This window comes from Pipistrellus hanaki (assembly GCF_964339955.1).
Source record: "Pipistrellus hanaki genome assembly, chromosome: 5".
NCBI classification, from domain to species: domain Eukaryota; kingdom Metazoa; phylum Chordata; class Mammalia; order Chiroptera; family Vespertilionidae; genus Pipistrellus; species Pipistrellus hanaki.
The window spans coordinates 2,734,251-2,752,687 of NC_140507.1; the positions used below are offsets into that span (position 1 = coordinate 2,734,251).

The following is an 18,437-nucleotide window of genomic DNA, read 5'->3' on the forward strand; positions in this document are numbered from 1 at the left end:
ATCCTTCTCTCTTCCTCTGTGTAAAAAATCAATAAAAATATATTTAAAAAAAAAAAAAAAGAAGGGGTCAGGCCTGGACAACCTCCTTACTAACCTTTGCACTCACCCCCCTGGCCTTGAAACAAGTTCCTTGAAGCAAATTGTGCAATAAGAGTGAGAGGAAAATGCTTTTATGGTATAGAACCCTTTTAGTGTGAGGAATTATAAGAATCTCTACAATATTTTGTTTTTAGAAGTTTTCTTATAATCTTACTCCTGATTTTTTTTTTATGGATATAATGAATCTAATAGCATCCCAATATGGTGGACCAATTCTGCCCAGACAAACAAATATTTCTGACCTCCTTTTCTTTCCTTTAAAAAAAAAGGAGAAAGAAGATTCCACCACTACCTCACAAGAATTAATAACGATTAACACTGTCATATTGATTTCCTTTGCAGAAAAGGAATTAAAAGTAAAACATTACAGAACTACATTACAGAACTACATTATAAAACCACAGGATGCTTAATCACCTCATCCAAGTCTCATATCTCATTTTTTTTCCTCCTTGGAGGAAACTGTTAATTAAGACTGTTGTCAACTTCCTAACTTACTAAAAAGTGTTTTCTACTTTTATATACACCTGTGTTTAGTTATGATTAATAATTTTTGTGCATTTAATAAAAAATTGTATCATATAACACGGTTCACTTTCATATCTTACTTTTTTATTTAACATTATGCCTCTGAGACCTGTACACCTTGGTATACACTGAGTTTATTCCTTTTTTTTTTTTTTTTTAAATATATTTTATTGATTATGTACAGAGAGGAAGGGGGAGAGATAGAGAGTTAGAAACATCGATGAAAGAGAGTCATCAATCAGCTGCCTCTTGCACACCCCCTACTGGGGATATGCCCGCAACCAAGGTACATGCCCTTGACTGGAATCGAACCCGGGACCCTTCAGTCCCCAAGCCGACGCTCTATCCATTGAGCCAAACCGGCCCCGGCCTGAGTTTATTCCTATTTAACTTCTCTATGGTATGGCAGAAACTGCAGAAGAAAAAAAAGAACCCCTAGAGATTTCACAGTGAATGGTTTATCAGAAGCTTTTGCAGACCTCAACAAGCTCCTTAAAAAGTTTCAAACATGGGCCCAGCCAGTGTGGGTCATTGGTTGAGAGTGACCTGTGAACCAGGAGGTCACGGTTTGATTCCCAGTCAGGGCACATGGCTGAGTTGTGGGCTTGATCCCTGGTAGGGGACACGTGGGAGGCAGCCAATCAATGGCTCTCTTTTACTCTCTCTCTCTCTCTTTCTCTCTCTCTCTCTCTCAATGAGATGTTACAAATTTTCTGCTTATAAGCAAATGTGGTGAGAAACGAAACAAATGGACATATAGGGTGTCCCCATGGACATATAGGGTGTCCCCCCCAAAGTGTACACACTTAGCGGGTAGACGTAGAGGTGGGGGACAGTAACAATGGCGATCCTGACCCTGTGTAGAGCTAGGCTACTGTGTGTGTGCCTTGATTTTTAACAAAAAAGTTAAAACAAAATTTAAATTAAAATAAGGCTTACAGAATAAAAAGAAAAAAATGTTTTTGTGCAGCTGTACAATGTGTTTGTGTTTTAAGCGAGGTGTTACGGGAGTAAAAATATTAAAGACATTTAAAAGTTTATAAGGTAATAAAAAAAATAAAAAAAAGTTTATAAGGTAAAAAGTTACATGAAGCTAACGTTCATTATTGAAAACCCTATTTTTATAAATTTAGTGTAGCCTAAGTGCACAGTTTTATAAAGCCTACACTCATGTGCAGTGCTGTCCTAGCCTTCACACTCACTCACTGGCCACTGGCCCGGAGGAATGCCCAGTCCTGCAGGCTCCATTCCTGGCAGGTGCCCTATACTGGTGTATCTATCTTATCTTTCATACTGTGTTTTACTCTATCTTTTCTATGTTTAGATATGCAAATGCTTGCCATTACAAGTGCCTATGGTGTTCAGTACAGAAAACATGCAGCACAGGTTTGTAGCTAGGAGCAGTGGGCTATTCCTTTCTGCCTCGGTGTGTAGTAGGCTGTGCCATGCAGGCCTGTGTGGCTGATGTTCACACAGGGACTGAACTGCCTCGTGATGCCTTGCTCACCATGTTTCTTCACGAAGCAGCGCGTGGCTGTGTAAGTTACCCTCAGCTCTCAAGTCTATCACAGACTAATGTTACCAGAAACTTTTGTCATGGCAACAACAGGGTGGAAGAGGCACCAAAAGCCTGGATATTACCTACAACCAAGCAGGTTTGGGCTGTGCCCACCCCTCCTCCATGCCCATCACTGTGCTCCAGGCACAATGGCTTCCGGGCTGTTGTCAGGCCAAACCCATTCCTACAGGGATTTTTTTACTCACTCTCCTTCTGGATCCCCACCCACCTGGGTCTCAGCTCTCAAAGACCTCCCTCCATCCTCCTCCCTCGGATGGTAGCAGCTCCAGACTCCCCCTCTCCAGTGGTTCCTTGCTTCTCTTTTTATAAAAAAACTACTCACATGATGTTGCTGTCCACTCTGTCTCTTTAGTAGGAACCATATGTAAACCAAGGCCAAGGACCACAGCACCTCCGGCACCAAGAACAGTGCCTGGACCACCTGACCCCAAAGTGCCCAGCAGCAGCAGTACGCTAAGAAATTAAATATGCATGCTCACAGATGAACCGGCCACCTGATGCTCATTCCTCTCCTCTGAACACATTGCTACAGACACAGAGACCCAGGGGGCCAATTAGCCTAGAAAATCGGGATGAGGTAATGGGGACACTGCTTTCAATGTCCTTAGTTCAAAGTAACAGCTCCAACCAAGGGTCACAAAAGCCGCAAGCTTCTGCCTTCTATCTATGAAGGCATAATGGTCTTAAAAAATAAAAGAATGCTAAGGCTTTCCTTGTGAATTTTGCTTCCTGACTCTATGTTTTTCCAAGTTGACTTTTAGATTATTTAGGCATTGGGCAGTAATATGGCCCTTAAAAAATACTTTGTTGGAAATAATTCAAATGTCTATCAACTGGTGAAAAGGTGAACAGATGTGGTACATCCATACAGAAAATATTGCCGAAACCGGTTTGGCTCAGTGGATAGAGCGTCAGCCTGCGGACTGATGGGTCCCAGGTTCGATTCCGGTCAAGGGCATGTACCTTGGTTGCGGGCACATCTCCAGTAGGGGGTGTGCAGGAGGCAGCTGATTGATGACTCTCTCTCATAGTTGTTTCTAACTCTCTATCTCTCTCCCTTCCTCTCTGTAAAAAATCAATAAAATATATTTTTTAAAAAGAAAATATTATTCAGCCATGAAAAAACAGTACTACACACTAAACACAGATGAACTCCATTATGCTAAGTGAAAGAAGCCAGTCACAAAAGACCATGCATGGCTCCGATTTTATGAAATGTCTACAAAAGCCAAATCTATAGAGACCAGAAATGTATTAGTGAGTGCCTGGGGGTGAGAATGAGAAATGGCAGCTAACAGGCACAAAGGACCTTTTTGGGATGAAGGAAATGTTATAAAACTGGATGGTGGTGATGGTTATGCAATTCTGCAAATTTACTAAAAATGACTGACTTGTATATTTAAAATCAATGAATTTTAGTTTATAAATTACACCTCAATATAGCTATTTCTTTTATGTAAAAAAGGGAAAAAACCACACAGCAATAACAAAGATCCTTGACTCTGTTGAATGTTCCAGGCTGCTGAGGATTGGGCTCTACATCAGGGTTGGGGAATGTCCGGCCCACAGGCCCTGTAAGGCCCCTGAAATCATTTGGTTTGACCCTACCAAAGCACTAGGGGTGAATTAATGAAATGTTTCACCAAATATAGAAGACTAAGTTTTAAGTTGATAATTTTGTATGGCCCCAAAAGACATTATAAAATATCCAATGGCCCTTGGCAGAAAAAAGGTTCCCCACCCCTGCTGTACATCCTTACTGCTATGGAATGCCACTGAGCATTCTGTGTGCTTGCTCATTCCCGGGTTGCCTCTAATTAGCCTGCCCCCAGAAGAGCCAGACACACTGAGATGCAGGTCACCCAGTGTCCTCTGTGAACCCTGTCTGGCCCAGGACCTGCCTGAAAAGTGCTACTGGCCTGCAGAGCATTTATGCCCACGTAGCTGTCTGCAGCAACGTCCCCTCCTTCTGTGAAAATCAACTGGACCCATTAGTAGAAAAAGATAACCCAGCTATTTTGAGACAAATCTCTGCTGGATTAAGCAGTTGGCTTTCCAGCTGTCATTGGGGAAAGAGCTTGGCAAATGTGTCTCCAGGCAATAAATAAAAAAGTAGGTAATTACTGTGTCCTTCTAAGGCAGTTTCATAGGAAATCTTCAGCCCCAGAGATAATGCTCCATGAAACTTCCACTGCGCCTTAAACACTGTTCTGCCGTCATTCTTCCTTTCCTTTATCCATAACCCAGGCTTGGGTTTATAAAAAGTGATTTCTGCCAAAGTGGTCCTTCAGAGTGCAGAGGGCATGCTGAGAGGAAGCCCACGGGGTGACCTGGCTCCTTCCATTGCCTGGGACCCGAGCCTGAGAAGACATTGGGCTAGTGGTCAGCAAACTCAGGGCCACCTCTTGGGGCTTCTCCTCTCCCAGAATATTCTCAGAGAATTCTGAAAGCACCTTCTGGATCCTGAGTTCCTTAAGAACCAAGTGATGAGAGCCAGTGTGATTGTCCGGAAAGGCATGCGTCGCTACCTGTCAAGATACCTTACTAAAAGCACAGCTCCATGACCTTTTATTTCATTGTTTAAAGAAAAAGATTTCTGCGACAAACTCCGCTTTCCCTATTCCCTCTTCATTGAGGGAGCAAGAATTATTCTGAAGCAAAAGAATAATTAAGCAAAACAAAAAGGTACCAGCACGCTGGTGGGGAAAAGTAAGGGTGTGTCTTATAATGGTTCAAACCTTTTCGATGAAATTACCAAGTGAATCTAGAAAAATTAAGTCCCAGAGCTGTCCCACCCAGTGAATTAGTGTAGAATATAGGTTTTCAATTGTTTTAAAATGTGGAGGGAGAACCAAATTATAGACAATCTGAATTCATGACCATCTGATAAAGTAACGTGAAGAAAAAATAATGGTCTGAACATAGTTTAACACTAGAATGTTTCATTCTAGACAAAAGTTTTATAGTTGTCTGAGGGTGGGACCATTTGAAACCACTTTTCCTCGTAGTTTAAATGCAGACAATCACACTGGGTCCAGGGTCCAGCATGTTCTCTAACGCCATGTAGTTTTATCTTGCAAGTGCCAAGAAAGCTTTTGGGGCTGAAAGCAGGCGCTCCTAGCCTTGGCAATTAGGAGGTTATCAGATACTGTACCAACGTCCAGGCCACACTGGCTTTCATTGGCCAGGGGATTTGGGGACCCCGTCTCAGAATTCAAGCAATTTTTGGACTTTGAACTTCAGAAAGAGGGAGAAGTAAGATCGAAGTAAAAATCACTTCTTAAAATTCCAACTATGATCATACAAGTATCCATTTTTGCTTGGTGTGTAGAGGTACATGTTCTTATTTGAAGGAGTGGAAGCACAGCCCTTCCTATAGCTAGCTACAGACCAGGACAACTGCTATATAACTTTCAATCACAATCTGAAAATGTGCCTCTTTTCTGGTATTTTCCTGTGCGGTGTGGGTGTTTTGTGTGTGTGAGAGAGGGAGCGAGGGGGGAAAAGGGAGAGATGAATGGATGAGATTACAGCAAATACTAGATATTATGTGCACTTACATTTCACTCCACTAACTCTGTAAAACCCTTCTCTCACATTTGGGCCTTTGAAACAACATACTACACTTGCGAGCCCGAGCCCAGCCCTATGCAGGTTGGAGAGAACACAAGGATAAATGAGGAAAGGGTTCCAGCCCTTGAAAAATGCAGTCAAATAGGGACACAGGCATGAAAAAGCCCAAGGCGATCCGGATTGACATAGCGAAAATAAGACATGCAAACACCTTTAATGTTACTTGAATATAATTTAGAAACATATAACTTTATCACAGACAGGTGTCTTATGCTAAGGACACAGTAACTGTTTAGTTCCTGGGTTTTAAATAGCTGTCGAAGGCTACACACGCTGAAGGCTATGGAGCACACCAGACTGTCTGGCTAAGTATTCCTGCCTGCCCAGCTGCTTTAAAAAGGTGTGCCCGGAACAGAGCAATGAATTTACGGGACAGAACGTCTCCTGTGCTCCACCGTTTGTTTAGAACGCCCTAAAGTACTTATAAGGTAAGAGGAACTTTACCAGATCAAAGTAAATTGCTGATTTCATATAGCAAGTGACATTCTTTTTTCTTCTTTTTTAGTTCACTAGTTCTTTCAAATGATAGTATCTGGAGTAATCCAGAAATTCTAGAACACTTCCCTTAATCAGACCCCAGGAGATGGCTCATTCTGCTTTATGTTATAATCACAGCCCTTACAGTCTGTTAAAAACTGCAATAATAATTTTAATAGTTCAAGTTCATTACTTATATGTCTCAAATACCAGTCAGGGGAATCAAAATTTCCAACATTCTTTTCTGGTGTTGCCTCTCATCTACTTCTCTCACCATCCAACTTTCCAAAGACTTCTTACAAATTGCCTAAGACACTTCTCATGAACTTAACCTGCACATATATATTATAACTTCCCTTCTTTCTTTCCATACTTCCATTACAAGATGAACTAAAGTCCAAAGAACTCTGGGAGAGAGGGTGGGGAAGGATGATGCTGGGCAGGCCACAGTGGAGGGGAAAGGCAGGAGACACTGAAATCTGGCAGTGTTGTCCTGTCATAAGCTACAAACGCTAGAAAAGGACAGACTGTGACCCCAGCACTTGGCTCAGCTGTGACAAAAGAGAACAGATGCAGAAAGAATGAGTATAGGTGGTAAGCTAGGCACATACATAACAGGTGCCCAAACATGGAAGCTATTATTGTTATCCTAGTCTCACCAGCAATGGAGTAGGTGAGGATTTTAGTCACAACTGTGTGATACACATAGCTCTTCAGAATTTACTAAACAAGTATTTCTGAGTTCTTTACTATGCAACAGCGCAATGAAGATTAAGCACACACACACACACACACACACACACACACACACACAACCGGTTTGGCTCAGTGGATAGAGTGTCGGCCTGCGGACTGAAGGGTCCCGGGTTCGATTCCAGTCGGGGGCATGTACCTTGGTTGCGGGTACATCCCCAATAGGTGTGCAGGAGGCAGCTGATTGGTGTTTCTCTCTCATTGATACTTTTAACTTTCTATCCCTCTCCCTTACTCTGTAAAAAAAAAAAAAAAATCAATATCACACACACACACACACCCCCCTCAAGGAGTAGAGAACTCCCTGACAAGAGACAAAAATTTGTGCCAATAACTGTTCAACACTGTTCTTTAATATCTACTCGGCTCCACCTCTGTGTCAGTCACCCTGGGGATAAGATACCAGGGATAAGCAGTAAACAGATGAAAATCAATGCTCTTGTGGTGGTTACAGTGTTGCAAACACAGGCCACACGCTGAAGGCTAGCACACCGTTCTAAGTGCTTTCATGTTTTATCACGTTCAATCTTCACAACCACCACATGAAGTGGGTACTGTTATCATCTTACTTACAGGTGAGAAAACTGAAGCACAGGGTCACATGGAGGAAGATATGGCATTACCAAGCTCATAAAAAAAATTCTGGGCTAACACAAAGATCGGATTGATTAGCTGAAGAAGCTGTCTTATCAAAGGGCACAACCGGACTGAGTGTCAGGAACAACATTTAATATGGTTTTCACACTTTGAAATATTCCGTGCTGTCAGGTGTAGCTGGTGTCTGGCACCTAAGCTGCTCCAAGGGTACAATGAAGCCCATGTTGTGATAAAATATGCCACTGAGTCTATTAACCCCATTAACGTTTTATTAAAAAAAAAATCACAGCACATAAATAAGGAATTATCATTGTGATTTTCCTAATTTTCTCTTGTCACTTGAATTTTTGTGGCCAGAAATGAACAGGTCTGTTAGCTTAGGTATTGGGTATCTGCACTTGATAGGCACACGGAGAAGACAGGGTTGTCTCCGGTACTCCTCTCCCCTCCCCCTACGAGCAGGGCCTCCCTTTCATAACCCAGAACACGGGAAGGCCAAAGAGCAGCCCTTCCGGTGCCTGGCAGTCAACTCATCATCAGAAATCTGCTCTGACCCCCAAGCCAACCTTTCTCATGTTTATTCTAGGCCACGTGTGCTAAGCACCTGAACTTTTACCCTTCTTACTTTTGACAGGCTGTTATTACCACTTTTGCACCTTTCAAGGAGGCAGCTGCTTGTAACATCAGGAACAAGACTTTAAAAGATAACTGTAAGAAGTGGAATTTGGGTGTTCTCAGTTTAGAATTCTTTTTCTGCTCCATTCAGTCTCAGGTGAGTAAATGTACTCCCCACAAGTAGGAATTACAGGAAAACAGTTAAGATTTTAAACCTGGTTTATCTTTGAAAAGTTAATTTGCCAAACAGAAAGAAAAGGCACCTTTTAGTTTAGTGTTTAAAACTTTTATCCACTAAAATGGAATATATATATCTATATATATCTATATCAAATTCTGCTTTTAAAAAAACTTAAACATTATCAAAGTCATCCACTCACAAAAGAAAATGTAAACATTCCAAAAGATAGACTGAGAAGTAAAGTTGCCTTCAACCCTACCCAAGAGTAAACCACCACAAAGTTTTGATATTTTTAGTGAAGGAATTGCTGCTGGTTAGGGACTTTTAAACCTCCAAAGTACCATATAAATATAAGAGGCAAACCTGAGGGTATTTTCACTGGCCTGCTGGTCTCTCTAAAGCACAGATAGCTCTAGAACAGAAGGCACCAGTGAACTCTTGGTTAGGTCTCCAGGGGTGTTTATTTATTTTGTTTCGGAAACACATTCTGGAATATTTTTCATTTAGTTTTGAATAAGCGAGAAACCAGCAACACTTTATCTCATTTTACACCAGTCCAGCTTTACGCACAAAGGTTTGAGGCAGCGGTTACAATCAGAACACAGTCCCTAAAAAAATGATAAACTATAAAGACACTCAAGGTCTGGGAAAACATAAATAGAAGTATAGAACCAAGGCTGAAGAAAATAATAAAAGTATAGAGGCCTGAAAAGTCACAGAGCTGTAATTACTCTGCACACATCTACAAGTGACAAAGTTTATGGAGGAAATGACATCCAATAGTGATAGAAGATGTTATCCTGGCCAATGTTCACGAGTCACTATTTATATTGTAATATGCATGTTTTATTACTGTTTAAAAAAATAAGTCCTCTGCCGAAACCAGTTTGGCTCAGTGGACAGAGCGTGGGCCTGCGGACTGAAAGGTCCCGGGTTCGATTCCAGTCAAGGGCATGTACCTTGGTTGCTGGCCCATCCCCAGTAGGGGGTGTGCAAGAGGCAGCTGATCGATGACTTTCTCTCATCAATGTTTCTAACTCTCTTCCTCTCTGTAAAAAAATCAATAAAATATATTAATAAATAAATAAATAAATAAATAAGTCCTCTATGGGTTACAGGAAAGGAAGTGGTTTGAAAAGATCAACTCCATTGGTTTAGAAAAGGTTCATTTGCACTCAATCAGATTACAGCATAATTTGAGGCATGTTCTATGTAGTGATTTTTGTAACGTGTAGCGTTAAAACACACCTACCCTCTGACTCACATCCCCTGCTGCGAATTTAGCTTAAGGAAAATACCACTGATCTGTGCAAAGCTTTACCTGCAATGATGCTCACTGCAGTGCCTTAATAGAAAGCACTGGCAATGATCTTATGTCAAACAGAAGACGAGATCAATAAATGATGAAGAAGAATGGAGTTCTGTGGTCACCAAAACAAGGCACAGAATACTGACTGACATGGAAAGATGTACTGAAAATATTGGGAAGAGGGACAAGTTCATATTGTTATCTCTGGGTTGTGGGTTTCCACTTGCGGTATAAATATTCATAGAAATTTTGGAAATTTTCTGGCAGCAGCTCTGGCCAGTAGTTTGCTTGGTTTGTGTCCTGATACGCCAAGGTTGCAGGTTCAATCCCTGATCAGGGCACAAAAAGCAACCAATGAATGCATAAATAAGAGGAACAACAAATCAATGTTTCTCTCTCTTGCAAATCAATAAATTAAAAAAAAAAATTTAAGGAATTTTCTGGCCGCAGAGAAAAATATAGTTTAAAAAACCTGAGATTAAAACCGAAACACATACATAAAAATATTAATGACTGTTGGAAATGCTAAGAAGTATAATTTGGTAGACTTGTTCTCAAGCATGTACAATCTAAGTGGGGAGAAGAGCCAATTAAAAGTAACATTTCTGCCCTGGCTGGTGTAGTTCAGTGGTTAGAGTGTCAGTTCATGAACTGAAGGGTCTCAGGATCAATTTCCCATCAAGGGCATGTACCCAGGTTGCAGGTTCAATCTGGGTGCATGTGGGAGGTAACCAATCAATGTGTCTCTCTCACAATGATGTTTCACTCTCTCTTCTTCTTCCCATCTCTCTCTTAAAAAAAAAAAAAAATCAATGAGGAAAAAAATATCCTCGGGTGACAATCAACATACACACACACACAAATAACATTTCCTTCAGAAAGTACTAGCCTTAAAACCTCTTGATTCGACTGTAACTCACTGAAATTCTTTAAAAAACAACAACAAATCATTCATTTGCAAGAAAAGTCCTATTAAAAAATATGACTTTCATTAATATTCAATTAACAATAAAATTCAATTAACCAGTTTGGCTCGGTGGATAGAGAGCATGGATCTATGGACTAAAGGATCCCAGGTTTGATTCCGGTCAACGGCACATGCCCCGGTTGTGGGCTCAATTCCCAGTAGGGGGCGTGCAGGAGGCAGCTGACCAATGATTCTCATCATTGATGTTTCTATCTCTTTCTCCCTCTCCCTTCCTCTCTGAAATCAATAAAAATCTATTTTTAAAAATTCAAGCCGAGCCGGGACCGGTTTGGCTCAGTGGATAGAGCGTCGGCCTGCAGACTGAAAGGTCCCGGGTTCGATTCCGGTCAAGGGCATGTACCTTGGTTGTGGGCGCATCCCCAGTAGGAGGTGTGCAAGAGGCAGTTGATGGATGATTCTTTCTCATCGATGTTTCTAACTCTCTATCCCTCTCTCTTCCTCTCTGTGAAAAATCAATAAAATAAAATAAATAAAATAAATAAAATTCAAGCCGAAACTAGTTTGGCTCAGTGGATAGAGCATCAGTCTGAGGATTGAAGGGTCCCAGGTTCGATTCTGGTCAAGAGCATGTACATTGGTTGCGGGCACATCCCCTGTAGGGGGTGTGCCGGAGGCAGCTGGTCGATGTTTCTCTCTCATCAATGTTTCTAACTCTCTATCCCTCTCCCGTCCTCTCTGTAAAAAAATCAATAAAAATATTTTTAAAAATTCAATTAATCATAACTACACATGCTCCCAGCATTCCACTTTGTTTATATCTTTGCCCCCAACATCTCTTACACAAACCTTTTGATGTGTTGTTACGATAGTTTTAGAATCTAAGGAAGTTAAATGTACGATTTCTTCCACTGAATACAACCACCAATAGAAGGCCTCTCTGGGGCCCATGCTCCCAGGCCCGGCTCTGTCTCCGGACATTCGGTAATCCCATGGAGATCAGGCTCCTGCCAAGGTTGCACATGTCCAACCAGTAAGCGTGGGGCAAACAGTTTTGTTTGCTTTGCTTTTAATTAAAAATGTTTACTTGCTTCCACCCATCAGAGGCCAAAATAAAAAGGAAGGAAAACACCGACCTTTGGTTAGGAGGTAAAACAACAGGAATTCTGATACGCTGCTGGTGGGAATGTAAATGGATGCAATTGCTTTGGAAAACTGCCTGGCAGTTTCTACCCAAACTAAATATTCAAATGCCTTATAGCCCAGCCAATCCAGTTCTCTGTATATGCCTGAGAGAGAGAGCACCTATGCCCGTCAGGCATGCGCTAGGATGTCCACAGCAGCACTATTCACAGTAGCCTGGAGTATTGCGAAAACTATCCGAAGGCCTCTCAGAAGTGTGATCTGTTCACACAGTGGGCTACTATACAGCAGAGAGAATGAGCTGACTACAATTATTCCAGTTATATGGGTGAATCGGACAAACATGTAGAGTGAAAGAAGGCAGACAAAACAGGCGGAACTAATTTTAGTGCTGTGAGAAGTTAAGAGAGTTATCTTGGAGGGGGTGTAGCAACTGGAAGAGGGTATGGGAAGGACTTCTAGGGGCTGGCCATGGTCTGCTTCTTGATCTGGGTGCTGGTTATACAGCTGTGTTCCGTTTGTGACAATTTAGTGACTATACACACCTAAGCACACCATTCTGTGTATATGTGTGTGTGTATGTGTGTTTTAAAATCCTCATCCGAGGACATTTTCATTGATTTTTAGAGAATGGGAAAGGTAGGGAGGGAAGGATCAATGTGAGAGAGACAGACCAATTGGTTATCTCCTGCATGCAACCCAACCAGGGCCGGGAATCAAACCTGGGTCCTTTCCGTGCAGGGGCCAGCACTCCTACTGACTGAGCCACACCTACTCAGGGCTCCGTGTGTATATTATAGCTCAATAAAAAGGTTTTAGAAATAAATAAAAAACATATTTTCAAATGACAACAGAGGTTAAATTAATGTTTGCACTGTTTTTAGAACCAATTTTACTTTGGAACTGCAGAAGAAACAGCTGTGTGGAAGGTGGTGGTAAGGGAACAAAAATCTAATTTGTTGCAATTCCATGCACATCAGGACTCCCTTGCAAGTTTGCCTGTGGCTCATTACAGCGGAAATGCAGGGCAAAAATTAATGCCCAATACTGGCATAATGTCACACACTCAGAAGCAACCTGAGACTTGTGAATGGTGTCCCCTGTCCAAGTGGTCCGTCTCCCAGCTTCACAATAAAGGCTGCTGCCCTATCTGCAGAGCACTCTTGTTATCCTAGCTCTAAAACCTCCTTCCAATCAAGAAAAAATGTTATGACTAAAAAAGACATCTATTGTTTGGCTTTTATTTCCATTTTCCCCCAAACAAAAAGCTACAATACTGGGCTGTTCAGCTTGATATCGATACCTGGCAACCCTTCTGCCACTATCTGGCACATGAGTCTTTCCTATCCCCCTTCTTTCAGTCCCCATGGAGCCAAGAGCAAGTTGTCTGGGCTCTGACAAGCCCCATTTTTATCTTCAGCATACCTGAAGAAAGTGCGAGGGGAACAGATGAAGATACCAAGCACTGTGTAAAGCTACGGCAAGAAACATAAAAGGCAATTTAGAGATTCAAAAGCTACACCCATACAGCACAGTCTACAGTCTGCACTGGACACCACCCAGGCAGGGACTTTCGCTTACCCCCCACCCCCATTAAATCCAAGTGGAGAAAATCAAACCAGCAAACAAGCAAACAAAATCTAGTATACATGCCGAGATTGCTTGTTTTACCCAGTGAAACATAAGTACCTCTTTTTCTCATAAAAAAAAAACCACATACATACAAAAAACATGCCGATGACAATGAATTACCAGAATGACAGAAAATGTTAGTGACATCTTAGCTCAGCAAATTATAAAAGATATTTGTTTTGTGCGTTTGTTAGTCACTAAAACTAAATTACTATACAAAAATGGGAGGGGTGGAGGCTGTCATGTGGACACTGGTCACGCATAGGCTTTGGGACTCAGTTTCTTATATTAAAAAAAATTTAATTGGTTTTATAGGAAGGGAAGGAGGGAGAAAAGAAGGGAGGGAGTGCCGAGACCGGTTTGGCTCAATGGATAGAGCGTCGGCTTGGGGACTGAAGAGTCCCGGGTTCGATTCCGGTCAAGGGCATGTACCTTGGTTGCGGGCATATCCCCAATAGGGGGTGTGCAAGGGAAGGTGATAGATGACTCTCTCTCATCGATGTTTCTAACTCTCTATCTCTCTCCCTTCCTCTCTGTACAAAATCAATAAAATATATATATAAAAAAAAAAAAAAGAAGGGAGGGAGTGAGGGAAACAGGGACGAGAGAGAGAGAGAGAGAGAGAGAGAGAGAGAGAGAGAGAGAGAGAGAGAGAGAGAGAGAAATAGTGATCAGTTGCCTCCGGCAAGCACACTGATGGGGATCAAACCTGAAACCTGACGGGCCCTGACGGGGAACTGAACCCACCACCTTTTGATGCACTGAATGACACTCCAACCTGGGCATGAGACTCAGTTTCTAAATGGTAAACAAACAAAAAATCTATAGCCACCCTGAGGGCTGATATATATTTATAATGAATCAAACACTCTATCAAAAGTGTCAAGGCAGGGTGGGAGCCTAGCATAAGATAGGTGCTTATTGAACGTCAATTTATTCAACACACATGCACACCTACTATGTGCCAGGGCCTGTTGTACTATTAATATGTACAACAAAACAAAGCTCTTTTCCTTTGGGAGCTCACATTGGCACGGGAAGACAGACAAATATAATAAATAAATAGGCCCTAGGGCAGTAAGAGCTATGGGGGAAAGGCAGGTAGGTAGGGTTGCAAGATGGATATTGTTTTCTATAATTTTAAAGAGTTGTTTGAGCAGGCCTCTCTGAGAAGGTGATATTAAAAAAAAAAAAAAAAAAAAAAAAAAGGCTTCTGTGTCCCCTCTCCTCTCTCTTTTTTAAATGTCATTTCCCCCTTCAGTGCTGCTTTAGCAAGATTAATCCCTAATGATGTCACACCCACCCCTCCTCATCTTCCAGACTTTAACTGTTCTAACTTCTAGGAAGGTTGTGGTTACTCTCAATTAAGGGTTGCTTCTTTTAAACTTTACTTCTTCCGCGTACCACTCAAGCATACACTCATCAGAAAACCATGCAAAGTCACTAGCAAACTACAAATTATGGGCATACTATAGATTGAAGTGTGGGGAAGGGGAGGGACCTTTGGTTTAATTCTTAATTAGCAACAGCAGCATTACTTGACATCTTGGGGCTTATCATCATGCCATTTGTTTGTGAAGTGGTAAAACACACAACCTTCTGGGATTTAGCACGGATCTCCAGCAATCATTTGTCTAAGTGTATATTTAGAAAACTCCTGCAGTGTGTACATATTTAAAGATATCTGACACTGCATACTTTATAATCCCCGTTTTCTCTAAAGAGTCTATTCCTCTATTTCAAAGTTGGAGAAATCTGAGTGTTAAAGAAAACACCTAAAACCCTTACAAGCAAGTCATAAAATCTCACTTGCAGGTGGCTTTTGTAATCGCACCTGCTTAGGTTATGGCTGGTTCTATTAGTAAAACACTGGAGATTGCTAGGTAACCTAGAAGGAAGTCTCCTTTTAAAAAGAACTAGCTAGACTCATCAACACCGCCAGTAGATTTTTTTTTTTTACCATATTAGGCTTAAATTGTTTTCAGCGTTGATAGTGGGGAGGCAGCACCAGGAGCAAGAGCCCAAGAGCAGTAGGTGAAAGGATTTCAGGCTTTCAATGAGACCCACGAATGCAAAATTTTACTGTGCATTTCCATCACGGCCACAGCGTGAGCTCGCAGCATTCACTTCAAAGATTACATATAAGCCTGTTGTCTAGAGCTGTGAATTCGTATTCTACCATCCCAACGTAAAAAACAAACAAAAACAAAACAAAAAACACGATCCTACGACATGAACGAGGAGATGGTGATTAAAAGAAATCAACAGACATCTGTGAGCTTTTAGTGTGTGTGAAAACAACCTGGGAATGAAAAGCAAGGAGGCATGTACTGCTCTCTGGTCTTCAGTGTTATGATCTTTCAAAATATGAAAATGATCTACCCTGCCTTACGTCCGCAAATACGTATAATCAAAACTGTGAAACCCACAGGTCGCCCCTCCTGCTGCAGTTCCCGGGGTAAGGCCAGAGCGGTTGGCTTGGCAGACGCTGAAATTCACTGCAGGACCCAGCCCCTCCGACGGAGTCATGGCTAAAAGTGAAAGTCAGGAGGCAGGGAGGAAAAAGCAGAGCGATGTTCCTTCCCGGGCACCCGAGTGCCTGTCTCCAGTTATCTCCACTCAGACTGGGAGCCACTGCGCCTGGCTCTCCCAGGCAGGGGGCGGGGAGGTGCGGTGCTCCCTTTCCAAAGCCTCCGCGGCCCTGCGGGAACCTAGACTCTGCCTCTGATTTGCAGCGTCTGCGTTCCTCAACCGCATCCAGTTTTCCCTTCCCTCCCCTGAGGCTAAGAGGAGGACTGTTTCCTTCACACACTCGGAAAAGACCCCACCGTCTTCAGGAATCTTTAAATATTAACCCCCACACACGTTAAACTTTAACATTCACATTTCTGGAATTTCGAAATGCCCTCTATTAAGGAAACACATGAACAAGGAACAGGTTTTGGTCCCAGTGACTTCCGGAGTCCCCAAACGCTGTGTCTGTCTACAGATTCTGTAATTCACGTTTGTATCCAGATGAAGGAAATACAGTGTTTTTGAACTTCCAAAGACGGATTAAGAATACTATACTGTCACGCTCTTTTAAAATTCTTATCCCACAACAGTCCACCAACTCTTGTTTCGGGAATTCACACAGACCTTGCCAATCTAGTGGCCAACTTTTAGGGTTTAAAAAAAAGAAGTCTATAAAAATGACCATCCTGTGGGCCCTAAACATGAACTACAAATGGGATCTGGAAAACTAAAAGCCTCAGCCGGCTTAAAACAAAAGTTGTTTTGTATCCTATTAAGAACAGATGATTAAACTCGTATCTTATTTCCACTGGAATTCACCTATAAGGGCTCCGACTTTCTCTGTCGGCCACTAATCCCCCGTCCGTGTGTTTCTGGAAAAATTCTCTCACCATCAAAGCCGGTGAAGAGCATGACCCTCCCAGCATGCCTTAAGGCGGTGGTCGGCAAACCTAGGCTCGCGAGCCAGATGCTTCCATCAGATTGAAGGCTTTTTTTTTTAGCAAAGGCCAGCTTAGGAGTGCCCTGATTAAGTTAATAACAAAGTTTAAGTTTGAAAAACTTGGCTCTCAGAAGAAATTTCAATCGTTGAACTGCTGATACTTGGCTCTGCTGACAAATGAGTTTGCCGACCCCTGTCCGAGGGGGTCTGTGTGAGTTCGCCGACCGCTGCCTCAAGGTCCGGTCCCTTTCATGGCCCCCGGGCCGCTCGGGCCGCCAGGGGCCCACGGAACGGCCGGCGGCCGGAGCGGCGGAGCCAGCGGAGCCGGAGGCTGGGAGCGGAGGGTCGGGGTGCGGGCCGCCGGGGGGCAGTCAGGCCGGCACCCCCGTTCCCTCCCCTCCCCCCCGCCCCCGCTCACCTGGCGCGGCCGCCGCACCTGGCGCCGCCCCGGGCCCGCGCAGCCTCCCTCCGAGGGGCCGCCGGGAGCGGGACGGCCCCGAAGCGGCGCAGACCTGCCCCTCCCAGCCCCCCAGAACGCCGGGTGCCAGCCAGGAGCCCCGCGGGCGTGCCCGGCGCCCGGAGCGCGGGGCGGGGGAGGGGAGGCGATCCCCGCGGGGAGTCCCCTCCGCACCCCACGCCCGACCTCCGCCCGCCCCGCCTGCCGGCCCCTCAGCCTCGAACCCCGCCCCGCGCCGGGCCCCGGCTCGCCGCCCCTCGGCCCCCTCCCGGGCCCGCGTACCCGGTAGGTGCTCTCGGTGAGCCGGTTCACCTCCTCCGGCCCCTTCGACATGGCTGCAGCCGCCGGGCGGGCGCGGCCGGGCCTCGTGGCCGCCCGACCCCGGGCGGTGGGAGCGCGGGGGCGCGGCTGAGGGGCCCTCGAGAGGCGGCCGCCGCCACAGCCGTGGGCCCGCGGGAGCCCGCGCGCGTCTCCGGGCGCCCAAGTGTCAAAACTTGCCGCGCCGCCGCCTCCGCCGCGGGAAGACCGTGAGGAGCTGAGGAGACGCGGCCCGACGCCAGCTGGACGAGCGGGCCCGGCCGGGCGGCCCCACCTGAGGCGGCGGGGGCGGGGCCGGGGGCGGGGGCGGGGCGAGGCTGTCCTACCTGAGGCGGTGGGGTGGGCGGACCCAGCCTTGGGGGCGGGGCGCGGCGGCCTGGGTGGGCGGGGCATCCAGAGGGAGCGTGGCCGGTGGGCGGGGCCTGGCGCCCGGGTTGGGCGGGCAGAGCTTTGTGGGCGGTACGCAGGCGACCTAGTGGGGGTGGCCTAGCTGCCTGGGTGGGCGGGGCGGCCAAGGGGAGCGTGGCAGGTGGGCGGGGCCTGACGTCCGGGTTGGGCGGGCCTAGCTTTGTGGGCGGTGCCCATGGGACCTGATGGGCGTGGTCTACTTGCGTGAATAAGCGGGGCGGCCAGAGGGAGCGTGGCCGGTGGGCGGGGCTTAGCGGCAGGGCTGGGCGGGGAGGAGGTGAGTTGGGCCAAGTGGGCGGGGTGTCCCCACCTGTGTTGCACCAGCGGGG

The 18,437-nt window shown here is 44.7% G+C and overlaps 1 protein-coding gene across 2 annotated transcripts in view; it reads right to left on the reverse strand.

Annotated features, from left to right (window-relative positions):
* The window catches only part of BAIAP2L1 (BAR/IMD domain containing adaptor protein 2 like 1), a 76,099-nt gene extending 58,127 nt beyond the window's left edge, over positions 1–17,972 (reverse strand). Inside the window, exon 1 of one of the 2 annotated variants that reach the window (XM_084886176.1) lies at positions 17,665–17,972. In XM_084886176.1, coding sequence (XP_084742302.1) covers positions 17,665–17,715 — 51 coding nt within the window. In that variant the 5' untranslated portion in view covers positions 17,716–17,972. The remainder of the gene's footprint in view (positions 1–17,664) is intronic. The other variant, XM_084886177.1, reaches the window with a different exon arrangement.
* Between the last annotated feature and the right edge of the window lie 465 nt (positions 17,973–18,437).